Source organism: Scyliorhinus canicula, chromosome 14 (genome assembly GCF_902713615.1).
Source record: "Scyliorhinus canicula chromosome 14, sScyCan1.1, whole genome shotgun sequence".
Taxonomy (NCBI): Eukaryota; Metazoa; Chordata; class Chondrichthyes; order Carcharhiniformes; family Scyliorhinidae; genus Scyliorhinus; species Scyliorhinus canicula.
This window is the reverse complement of record NC_052159.1, coordinates 45,652,789-45,665,607: the sequence shown is the minus strand read 5'-3', so window position 1 is coordinate 45,665,607 and position 12,819 is coordinate 45,652,789. Positions and strand designations below refer to the sequence as shown.

Here is a 12,819-nt window from a genome sequence, read left to right as displayed (position 1 = left end):
AATCTACTAGAATTCTTTGAAGATGTAACTAGTAGAATTGACCAAGGAGAGCTGGTGGATGTGGTTTATTTAGATTTTCAGAAGGCTTTTGGCAAGGTCTCACATAGCAGATTAATATGTAAAGTTAAAGTGCATTGGATTACGGGTAGTGTCTTGAGGTGGATAGAAAGCTGGTTAGCAGACAGGAAGCAAAACGTTGGAATAAATGGATCTTTTTCTGATTGTTAGGCAGTGACTAGTGGGGTACCGCAGGGATTTGTGCTCGGAGCCCAACCATCCACATTATATATTAATGATTTGGATGAGGGAACTAAATGTATTATCTCCAAATTTGCAGATGATACAAAGTTGAGTGAGAAGGTGAGCTGTGAGGAGGATGCAGAGATGCTTCAACAGGATTTGGAAAGGCTGAGTGAATGGGCATATATATGGCAGATGCAATATAATGTGGATAAATGTAAGGTCATCCACTTCGACACAAATAATAAGGCAGATTATTATTTGAATGGGTGTATATTGAGAGGTCAATACTCAACAAGACCTTTGTGTCGTTGTGCATCAGTCGCTGAAAGTAAACGCGCAGGTACAGCAGGCAATAATGAAGGCAAATGGTATTTTTGGATCCCTTTGACATCAAGAAAGCAGCCAGTTAGAGATCGTAAATTACAAGGCCAGTCATTGTATATCATATATGTCAAACTCAAGGCCCGCGGGCCAAATCCGGCCCGCGGTGGAATTATCTTTGGCCCGCGAGATAATATCTAATTACTTTTTTTTTTATTTAAATTTTTTTTTTTTTAAATTTAGATTAGCCAATTATTTTTTCCAATTAAGGGGCAATTTAGCGTGGCCAATCCACCTACTCTGCACATTTTTGGGTTGTGGGGGCGAAACCCACGCAGACACGGGGAGAACGTGCAAACTCCACACGGACAGTGACCCAGAGCCGGGATCGAACCTGGGACCTCAGCGCCGTGAGGCGGTTGTGCTAACCACTAGGCCACCGTGCTGCCCTAATAATATCTAATTACTATTAAAGCTGGCCCCAGCAATTGAAGCGCCTATGGCGTATGATATGGCTGATGCCGAGTTTATTCCGGTATAGTGTGAATCACAAAGTGTTGGCCTGTGGAAAAATGTTTTCATTAGAAATTACTCTGGAAAAGCTCCAGATAAAGCAATAAGAAATAAATGCAACTAATATTTTTATTTATTTAATATTTAATGTTGTTTTTATAGGCAATAACCTAAGCTTTATTAGTTCCAGGTTCAGTAAGTTCATTTCAATAAGTTTTGCAAAAAAACATTGAACCAGTCTGGCCCTCGACTTGTCCCGATTTTTTAATTTTGGCCCACGGTGTATTTGAGTTTGACACCCCTGTTGTATATACTTCCCAGTGCCTTTCCGCACATTGGCCACAAGAAAGGCAGACAATTAGATTTATTAAAAGCTTTGTTAAAGGTGGAGGCCAAAGTGGAATTTTACACCACTCTCCCAAAGTCCCAACTTCTTGTTCTACATAATATTCATCTCATTCTAATAGTATTTCAGTAACGAATGGTAGCCCTAATATTCTACAACCTAGCGATGTTAAAGTAAATTGGTTAAATGAATAGAAATTATAGATTAAATACTGTAAAGAAAGTCAGTATTCCTTACTGATGAACTCGCAACACTTTCTATTATTTATGTTAATCAGATATATTTTATGGCAGCTGAATAGATCATGAAATGTTAAAATGTTTTTTTAAATCGTATATGCGTTAACAAGGCCATAATGCCTCTTCAGTGATGAACAATTTATTTCAGCAATGTTACATCACAGTGTTGTCTCCCAGACAGGTCAGTCATCGATTCAGAGAATTGTGACTCAGGTTCCATTGTGCCCGAAGATTACTCAAGATAAGGTCACTTCACCATCTTGGGGATAAATGCTTCAGCATGATGTGTGGCCTTTTCTGGAAGTGTTAATGTAACTAAATGTTCGGAATTCATGAGTCTTAAAATATTTCAGACATAGATTTAACCCTTTGAAGTCCAAAGTATTTATGTATTATAATATCTGATAACATCGTTGACCCTGAATTTAGGCTAGACGTACCTCTGCCACCCGCTATAAAGCCTTTGATATTTGAGGTAGGGACAGGAGAGAGGATTGTCTAACTCCTTTGCTCTCAGGGACCAGTGACCCGTCAGCACATGTGTCTGGGTTCACCAGAAACCTATAAACTTCAGTTCTTCACCAGGGCCGCACGGTGGCACAGTGGTTAGCACTGCTGCCTCACAGTGCCAAGGACAGGGTTCAATTCCAGCCTTGGGTGGCTGTGTCTGTGTGGAGTTTGCACTGTCTCCCTGTGGCTGCATGGGTTACCTCCAGGTGCTCCAGTTTCATCCTACACTCCAAAGATGTGCAGGATAATTGGATTGGCCACTCTAAATTGCCCGTCGTGTCCGAAAGGTTAGATGGTGATAGGGTGACGAACTGGGCCTAGGTTGAGTGCTCTTTCAGAGTGTCAGTGCAGACCCGATGGGCTGAATGGCCTCCTGCACTGGGATTCTATGATTACAATAGGGTCAGTGGCAGAGTTCTGTGCCAGTGCAATCCCAGCCTAACTGCTGAAGTCACACCCCTTGGTCTTTTTAGGCTGTTGTTTAATCCAGTGTTATCTTGCGTTTCAGGATACAATTTGGAAACATGTCACTGTTTATATCATGCAGTCTGGGAGAAGAGAAAATACATCGACATGTTGCAGTGCAATGAACATCATGACCAGTTTGTGCAGTATCAAAGAATCACTGAATCATAGAATCCCTACAGTGCATTTAGCCCATTGAGTCTCCCACCCTATCCTTGCAACTCCATAACCCCACTTACCCACACATCCCAGGACACTAAGTGGCTGTTTAGCATGGCCAATCCACTTAACCTGCACATCTTTGGACTGTGGGAGGTAACCGGAGCACCTGGAGGAAACCCACACAGACACGGGGAGAAAGTGCAAACTCCAAAGCACACAGACCAGAGGCTGGAATTGAACCCGGGTCCCTGGCGCTGTGAGATAGCAGTGCTAGCGCAAATGCCTGGAATATTCACTCTGAATACTATCTTTGGAATTTAAATTCTGTCCCCTAGTGATTCAGTGTGAGGATTCTGTTGGTTTTTCCAGGTTTGAGTTGAGTTTCAAAACCGTTACACCTAAGTATTGTAGGTTTTATATTGTGACTTTAAAACAGTAACTTGTTCTGGCAGATGTGTCAACAATCACACTGATCTAATATACCACCACCTTAGCCCAAGCATTGGGGCCGGAATTTTAAAATAATAATAATATTTATTGTCAAAAGTAGGCTTACATTAACACTGCAATGATGTTACTGTGAAAAGCCCCTATTCGCCACAATCTGGCGCCTGTTCGGGAACACAAAGGGAAAATTCAGACTGTCCAATTCACCCAACAAGCACATCTTTTGGGACTTGTGGGAGGAAACCGGAGCAATGTAGGAAATCGACACAGACATGGGGAGAACGTGCAGACTCCACACACTGACCAAAGCGGGAATCGAACCTGGGACCCTGACACTGTGAAGCAACAGTGCTGCCCACTGTGCTGCCGTGCCGCTCTCCAGTCCCACCCGAAGCCAGCCAACATTTTGCTGGTCCATCAGATTTCCCATCCTGCCCTTGCCGATTCCCGCCAGCCTGGGGTTGGGGGGGGGGGGGGGGGGGGGTTGGGAGAGAACCAGAGAATCCTGGCCTTGGTGATAGATGTGGTAACTCCTGCTCTGTTGCAACATCTGTTACATTTGTTGTTGCCCAATTCTAGTTTCTTTCTGTTCTCAATATATAAAGCTGTATCCTGCTTCGTTTCTGTGATAATAGTATTGGGAAGAGCAGTTCCATTGGATTCAGGCGAGAAAGCAAGCATAGCTCCAACAATTCTAACCGACAGGGAGAAGAGTTAGCGACAGCTGTATGAACATATTATTAATAGGGTCCCTCTCTGCTCTGGATTTGAAACACATGATCCAAGTTAACGTCAACTATTGGCCACTGCCCGATAAAACCAACAGTGTAAATTTAGATCCAGCAACCAATGGATGTTATGTGGAATGTTATTACTGCACGTACTGGGCACTTAAATGACAATAGTTTGTAGGAAGAAAAACTTCAAATGATTTGTTTCAGCATTGTGTTGACATGCTTCATCTGTGATGCTAGTATCCACATATATGGAGGTTACGGGTTAATGAGGATAGGGCGGGGGAGTGGGCCTTGGTAAAGTGCTCTTTCGGAGGGTCGGTGCTGACACGATGGGCCGAATGGCCTCCTTCTGCATTGTCGGGATTCTATGGACTCTAATGGCCACCACAAATAACAGATGTATAACCATCAGTCCTTCATCCTAATTGTAGTACAACTTAAAATATGCTCGGCAGATACAATTTAGCTTTTGAAATAATCTGAACAAATACTTTGCACTGTACTGAGTGTCACTAATGCTGTGGGCCATGCTTGCCTTACTAAAATGCTTTGAGACATCCGGTGGTGGGGAAATGTGCTATATAAATAAATACGTGTTTTCTTTTTTCTTATTGCTGTGTTCAGATTTCTTAATGTTTTTCTAAAGTACTACAATGTTGGGAGGTATTTTCCTGGTATTACTTCCCGATCTAAAGACAGTCATCAGTGGTTTCACTTTATTGTGATGTTTGTTTCAGCCCTTAATACAACACGATGTGAAAAGCTACAAAGGGAGAAGGAGGAGCTGCAGAGGAGGTTTGAGATTGAGGTGCAGAGGCTCCATCTGCAACAGCAAGAGGAGATTAAGGTCCTTGAAGAAAAGCTGAAGGCTCATTATGCTGCAGAAAAAGAGCATCTCATACAGGAACATAGCGAACATCTCCAGAAAATTCAATCTCAACACCAGGAACAGGTCTGTGTCAATTATTTATTTTCTAAACTATCTAATTTAAAAAATAATAGAACTGAAAACCCACAGCCTGTGACATAATGAGAAATGTACAGTACTGTAAGGGTTAATGTGATGTCCGAATCAACCACGAGAGAGTTAGATGCAGAACTATATAAAGCACGATGCTAAGCCTTCTGGGAGATTGTTCCAGGGAAGGCTAAGAGAAAGACTGTAGGAACTCTAGTGTGAGTGAGAGCAGATCATAGTTATTGTATTAGTGTTGAGATTAGTGGTAGATGAGTATAGACTGTTAATTTATTGTCAATTGTTTATTATATAGAAGCAAGAGGTCGAATTCAATTAAGTAGTGTAAATAAACCTTTAGCTTTGTTCATTACAAAAACTAGTTGTGGTCTTTGTAAACACTACGCCGACCATCCTAAGATCTGAACCACAAAGAACACCACACAGTCTTTCCAGTGCACTCCCACCTAAACTATGATAGGATGCAGCTGAAGAGCCACCAGGGGAAGTGAGACAGTGGCATAGTGGTAATGTCACCGGGCTAGTACTCTGGGGCCAAGGTTTCAAATCCTACCACAGCAACTGATGGAATTTAAATTCAGTTAATTCATCTGGGATATAAAGCGAATCTCAGTAATGGTGATCATGAAACTATCATCAATTGTAAAAACCCCCATCTGGTTCACTGATGTCCCTCACAGAAGGAAATCTATCAATGTAGTTGACAACTAACTGCATTCTGAGATGGCCGAGCGAGGCACTCAAGTGCGACTAGTGATGCGTAACCAATCCATCAGAGGATTTTACAAATATTAGGCCAGGACCTGGAAATTCTAAGTGTCCACCTTTCGCGAGGCTTTGTTGCTTGACCTTCCACCCACCCCAAAGAGGAAACATGATCAATGGAGGGAACAACTCCAGGGCTGGGCTATCTTTCTCCTCGGTCTGCTGGGACAGTGGTGCGCCAGCCTGCCACAACTGAGCCAGTCTGGGGGACCAGCACTGGAACAGGAGTCTCATTTATTTTTGTTACATTTCAGCACGAGGACAAACCAATCTTTTTCCTAGAAGGAACTCGATAACCAATTTTGTGACCTTCTCACCACTCTACACACCATTAAAATAGATAGCATTCTCAGATCGCCCCCCTCTGCAGATGTTGGTTCCCATCCAGTCCCTCAGTAGCCCCGCGTCCGGGACCTCCGAGTATCTCCTGGCCACCTGGAGTATCTCCTCAACTAACCTATCCCTCTCAGCCCGTTCCACCTTTTCCCTGTGGGCCAGTATCGAGATTAATTCCCCTCTGACCACTGCCTTCAAAGCTTCCCAGACCGTTGCTGCTGAGACCTCGCCCGTATAATTTATTTCAAGGTAGTTCTGGGTAGACTTGTTCACCCGCCCACAGACCGCTTCGTCCGCTAGCAACCCCACATCCAGCCTCCATAGCGGGCGTTGTCCTCTCTCCAAACTAACCCCTAGATCCACGCAGTGTGGGGCATGATCTAACACTGCAATTGCCGAATACTCAATATCCACCACCCCCGGTAGTAGAGCCCTGATCAGAACAAAAAAAGTAGATGCGAGAGTATACATTGTGGACATGGGAGAAAAAAGAAAACTCCTTCGCCCTTGGCCGTGCAAACCTCCATGGGTCTACTCCCCCATCTGTTCCATAAACCCCTTCAATTCCTTTGCCGCAGCTGGCACCCTCCCTGTCCTGGATTTTGACCGGTCCAATTCCGGATTAATGACTGTGTTAAAATCTTCCCCCATGATCAAGTTATGTGACTCTAAGTCTGGGATCCTACCTAACACCCGCCTCAAATTCCACATTGTCCCAATTCGAAGCATGTACGTTCACTAGTACCACCCCACCCCTTTCAGCTTCCTACTCACCATGATGTACCTAGCCCCTTGTCTGACATGATTCTCCCTGCCTCGAATGCCACCCGTTTATTAATCAAAATCGCTACCCCCCTGGTCTTTGAGTCCAGCCCTGAGTGGAATACTTGGCCAACCCACCCCTTCCTCAGTCTAGTCTGGTGTGTAACCTTTAGGTGTGTCTCTTGTAACATTGCCACGTCCGCCTTCAGCCCCCTCAGATGTGCGAACACGCAAGCCCTTTTGACCGGCCCATTCAGTCCTCTAACGTTCCATGTAATCAGCCTGGTCAGGGATGACTCTCTTCTCTCTTCCACCCCCCGCCCTTGCTGACTAGCCATCACCCTTTTTAGGCCAGCCTCCAGCTCGTGTCCCCGGCCTCCTCGAGCCCGCCCTCGGACATCCGCCGTCCCCGACCTCCCATTTGTCCCCTAGTAATAGTTCCTCCCCTGTCAGCAAAGCAGCTCCCCCTCCCCACCCTCCCCCCACCCTGGTAACAGCACCTGAAACCCAACCCCCCCCCCCCCCCCCCCCCCCATCTCAAGCTTAAGCTTATCACCGACAAAGTTAACTTTAGCCACTGAAACAGCCCCTTATTGCACATAACATGACTTCTTCAAACCAGCACAAAAGTGATTGTCAACAAATCGCCATTGCAATACTCTCCCCAACGATTCAGTGTCTTTAGTTCACATCCAGTCTTTTTTCCCTGATGAAAATCAATGCATCGTCCGGTGTTTCAAAGTAAAATTCCTGTTCCTCATATGTGACTCACAGACGGGCTGGGTACAACTTCCCGAACTTCACCCCCTTCTTAAAGAGGGACAATTGTGCCCAATTAAACCTGGCTCGTCTCTTGTCCAAATCACGCCCAGGTCTTTATAAATGCGCAGCTTGCAATTCTCCAACCTGCTGCTCCGTTCCTTCTTAGCCCACCGCAGAACGTGTTCCTTGCCCAGGAACAGGTGCAAACGTACCACCATCGCCCTCGGCGGCTCGTTCGCTTTGGGCTTCTTCGCAAGGGCTCTTTGCGCTCTATCCACTTCCAGGGGCTGAGGGAATGCCTCAGCCCCCATCAACTTCTCCATAATATTCGTCACATAGGCCCTCCCATCCGATCCCTCACTGCCCTCAGGGAGGCCAATGATTCTCAGATTCTGCCTCTTGGACTTGTTCTCCAAGTCCTCCAGCTTCTCCTACATTCTTTTCTGGCAGTCATTCATCATCTCCACCTTGGTCTCCAGCACGGTTAGGTATTCGTCATTCTTGGACACCTTTTTCTCCACCTCCTGGATCGCACGTCCGTGGGTTTCTTGATTCTGCCCCACCTGATCAATCGAAGCCTTGACCGGGTCCAGCGTGTCCTTCTTAAGCTTGGCGAAACATTCTTCAAAAAACTTCACAGCTGCTCCGTCGACCACTGTGCCATCTCCCCGCGGCCCTTCTTCTCCACCATGCTTTCCCGCGTTGCCAACTCTGCTCGCATCTTTCTTGTAGAACTTTGTCTTCTTACACAGTCACTTTTGGTCTAATTCTCCATACGCTGGAGGGGGATTTCTCCTCACCATCTCACTCTTCACCGATTTATTCCATAGAAACCGTAAAAAACGGTAGAAAAAGGTCCAAACGTCTGTCACAGGCGGGAGCTATCAAATGTGCAACCTACTCCTCCATGGCCGCCACTGGAAGTCTTGTTTAGCTTAATTAACCCACTCCTAACCTCTCGTACTTCAGCAGAGTTTCAGGTGGGCATATCCTGACATAGATAACCTGCCTTTTATTAATCTGGTGGCTATCCAGATTAATAAAAAGGTGACATTCGAGGTGGGGAGGATAGAGGTAGACCCGGGAGGCAGATTTATTATGGTTAGTGGGAAGCTAGAGGGAATGGCAGTGGTGCTGGTGAATATATATGCCCCAAACTGGGATGATGTCGCATTTATCAGGAAGGTCCTGGGGAAGATCCCAGACCTTGACTCGCACCGGCTGATCATGGGGGGTGACCTGGACCCGAGGTTGGACCAGTCGAGTGCTAGGTCGGGGAAGCTATCAGCAATGGCAAAGGAACTGCGGGGGTTCATTGAGTGCATGGGAGGAGTGGATCCGTGGAGATTTGAGAGACCAAGGAGCAGGGAATATTCATTCTACTCCCATGTACAGAAGGCGTACTCCAGGATAGATTTCTTCGTGCTAGATAAAACACTGTTAGCAGGGGTTGAGGACACTGAGTGCTCAGCAATTGTGGTCTCAGATCATGCACACTGGATAGACCTACGGGCAGACACGGGAATGTCCCAGCGCCCACAGTGGAGACTAGATACAGGGCTGTTAGTGAATGAGGAGATCTGTGAGTGAGTGAGAGAGGCCATTCGGGGGACATAAAGATCAATGACACGGGAATGACTGCAGTTGGGATGGTCTGGGAGGCACTGAAAGCGGTCATTAGAGGGGAATGTATTTCAATTCGAGCCCACAGGGATAAAACTGAGCGGTCGGAGCTGGACAGGTTGGTCGGAGAAATCTTACAGGTGGGCAGGAGATACTCGGAGTCGCCAAATGAGGAGCTCCTGAAGGAGCGACAGAGACTTCAAATGGAGTTTGGGCTCCTTTCCGCAGGAAAGGCAGAGGGTCAGCTGAGGAGGGTAAAAGGGGCAATATATGAACATGGGGGGAAAGCTAGTAGGATGCTGGCACATCAGCTGAGGAAACAAGAGGCGGCAAGAGAAATATGGAAAATAAAGGATTTGAGGGGGAAGACGGTGACCGACCCGGGGGCGGTGAATGAAGTGTTCCGGGCATCCCTGCCTTGTCCCCCGACAAAGACCGTATTCTGGCCGAACTTGGTTAGTTTTTACATTTGCCTCCGGGGCCTGGTACAGTAGCTGGACCCACTCCACAAATCGCTGCCCAAACCCAAACCTGCCAAAAATATCCCATAGATACTTCCACACCATTCGGTCGAAAGCCTTCTCCGCATCCATGGCAACTACCACCTCAGCCTCGCGCCCCTCTGCTGGCATCATAATTACATTAAGAAGCCGTCTAATGTTGGATGTCAGGTGCCTGCCCTTTACAAATCCCGTCTGATCCTCCTCAATTATCTCCAGGACACAATCCTCTATTCGAGTGGCCAGGATCTTTGCCAATAATTTGGCATCTACATTCAAGAGGGAGATTGGCCTGTACGATCCACAGCTCTCAGGATCCTTGTCCTGCTTCAGGATGAGAGAAATTGATGCCTGTGATAACGTTGGGGGAGTACTCCCAGCTCCTTGGACTTGTTGGAAGCCTTAACCACCAGGAACGGCCCCAGTAACCCAGAGAACTTCTTATAAAATTCCACTGGGAACCCATCAGGTCCCAGGGCTTTACCCGATTCCATCGCTCCCAGTCCATCTATCACATCCCCAAGCCCAATCGGTCCCCCAGGGCCTCCACCAGCTCCTCATTTACCTTTGGGAACTCTAGCCTCCCCAGGAGTTGATTCATGCCCTCCTCCCCATCCGGGGGTTCCGACTCGTATAGCTGGCTATAAAAGTGGCTGCCATTTTGACTCTTCCATTTATGAAGCCAGGATGACAGCTGAATCCTCTTTTGCAAAATACATTCAAAATTTTCTGAAAAAATTGAGCATTTATATGTTTGAATGTGCCTTTGTCATCAGGAAAGCAAGACTTGATTGCATCAAAATGAGAGGATATCTGTGGAAAAATGTTCCCAAGTCAGTAATGTGCTGTTACATTAGATGAAATGTAAATCTCCTTGTCCCCTTCACCAACAAATAACTTCAGATACATAATCCCATTGCATCTCTGTAACATTTAAGTATCTCACCCCATTCTTGTAGTGACTGACGTTACCACCCAGTGCCATTTAGTTTTGTCCAATGGCTTGTCAACTTTTTTTCAAAGCCAGAGAAGAATCAAAACTTTTGCCTCATGAGCCTGAGCTGCATTGAAGCCCAGAAGCTGCAGTTAAAGTGGCAGTCTGCTGAAAGCCTCGTCACATTGCCCCAACAACACATTGTTCAATATTTCTTTGCTTCTAACCCATCAAACCCACATTTGTGATGAGTCGCAATCATAATATTTTTGTCAGAATTGGTGTGTCACTAAATTATCACATTGGGACATCTCCAATTATACATTTGCAGCTTCAGACATGTTGCACATTATCCAGAAAATGTTGGCGCTTTAATGTTCCAATATGAGCTGTTATATTCATATTACAAATTAGTGTTTGATAATAAGTATAGGAGGAATTGCTTCCTGAAATAATCAGTTGAGATGTTTGCAAATAGGGACTTTGGGGGTTGGTGGGGAATTGTTTTACAGCTGTTTTATTCTTGTGTTTTATCAGATGGAAGAAATGTCAGCTACCCATACCAGTGCAATCACAGAAGTGGAGAACAATCACACTGTTACAATAACTATTCTGCAAGATGAACATGAAAAGAAACTTGAAGGTAATGATGAGTCATTTGAAGGTTTCAATGGATAATATGCCAAACACCTGACCATTAGGAAATACCAGGTGGATTTGCTTGTGTCTGTGTCGATCAAAAAGGGATGTTACTTTCATTTATTAGAACAAATCTTTCAGATTGTGTAAATAGTGAAAATAGTGGGCAGAGATTCACAAAATCACAGTGCAGAGGAGACCCTTCGGCCCATCAGGTTTGCGCTTGACTTACCTACCTAATCCCATTTGCCAGTACTTGGTCAATAGCAGAGGTAACCCACCCTCTTGCCGGCACCATCAAGAGGCAGTTCCATGATTGAGACTCACCTTGAGCTGTCAGCATTCAATGGGCAGGATTCTCCATTTGGTAGACTATGTTCTTTCGCCAGTGCTGAAATGCATCTGATTTGCGATCATGCAAGGAGCACCATTCAGTAATCAAGTCCCAATCCTTAGGCATGCAAATTTTTGCATGACGAGGACTGCGAGGGAATCCTGCTATCGGGCTGCCATTTTGAGCAGGTGGCCTGATAGCAAGGTCCAGCAGCTGGGTCACCTTCCCCCCAGCAATGCAATTCAGCCGCTGCCCCCCACCCCCACCCAGAATGCAGACCCCTGTCTGGAAACTGCTCAGAAGATGACCCCATTTGGAAGGCCCCTAGAGGAGAGACTCCTGTCTGAAAGTTGGAGAGCATTCAAACAGAGGAAGTGAAAAAACTCACCTGAGCAATACACTTGCTGGCTCAGGCTGAGGAAGCAGTACCTGTCAATTCCTGGAAAGAGAAAATCAGTCAGCTGAGTTTAAACCCCCAAAGATCTTTGATCTGCAAGCCATTCATTCATTTCTCTTTGATATTGATGTTACCAGGCTGTGATTGACAGCTTCCGCTCACCCCAGCTGTCAGCATTGTTCCATTCATCTCCCTTCATGGGTGACTTTGAAGTAGTCAGCTGTGAAACTAACCACAATGTTTACAAAATTCAAATGTTGATTGACAACTCCTGGACCATATCAAAGGGAGTCAACTGCTTTCTGTTAGTTTCACAGCTGACTACTTCAAAGTCACTCGAGTGTGAATGGAGATGAGTGGAAAAATGCAGACAGCTAGATGTATGTGGAAGCAGTCAATCACAGCCTTGTAAAATCAAGGGAGGTCTCTAATTTGGGGATTTCTGGAGGAGGTCTATGGTGGGGGCTCTTTAAACTAGGGGGTCCCCTTAACAAAGGGGTCTCTGGTAGGTGGGGGTGGTGGCAGGTCTGGGGGGGGTTGGCAGGTCTTGCACTGTGGTGGGGGGGGAGAGAGTAGCCCTTCAATGGACTTTGAGGGCAACTCCTTTAAATAGTTACCCCCTTCACCCCCTGTTAAGTACACGCTTGTCAAGACCTGCACCAATTCTCGTCCACTTGATTCCCGGCGCAGAGGGCCTGGAATCACAAGGGTCCAGAGAATATAGTACCCGGCCCGTTAATGAGTCTTAATGACCCATATGCAGCACCTGGCTAGCGTGGGACGTGAACCTCAGTTCTGATGCCAGCAG

At 46.0% G+C, this 12,819-nt stretch overlaps 1 protein-coding gene across 1 annotated transcript in view; it reads left to right on the top strand.

The window, feature by feature from the left end:
- LOC119977402 (microtubule-associated tumor suppressor candidate 2-like) overlaps positions 1 to 12,819 on the top strand; it is a 61,188-nt gene that overhangs the window by 22,094 nt on the left and 26,275 nt on the right. Inside the window, exons 3-4 of the mRNA XM_038818256.1 lie at positions 4,721 to 4,935; positions 11,179 to 11,284. Of these exons, the coding sequence (XP_038674184.1) occupies positions 4,721 to 4,935; positions 11,179 to 11,284 (321 nt within the window). The remainder of the gene's footprint in view (positions 1 to 4,720; positions 4,936 to 11,178; positions 11,285 to 12,819) is intronic.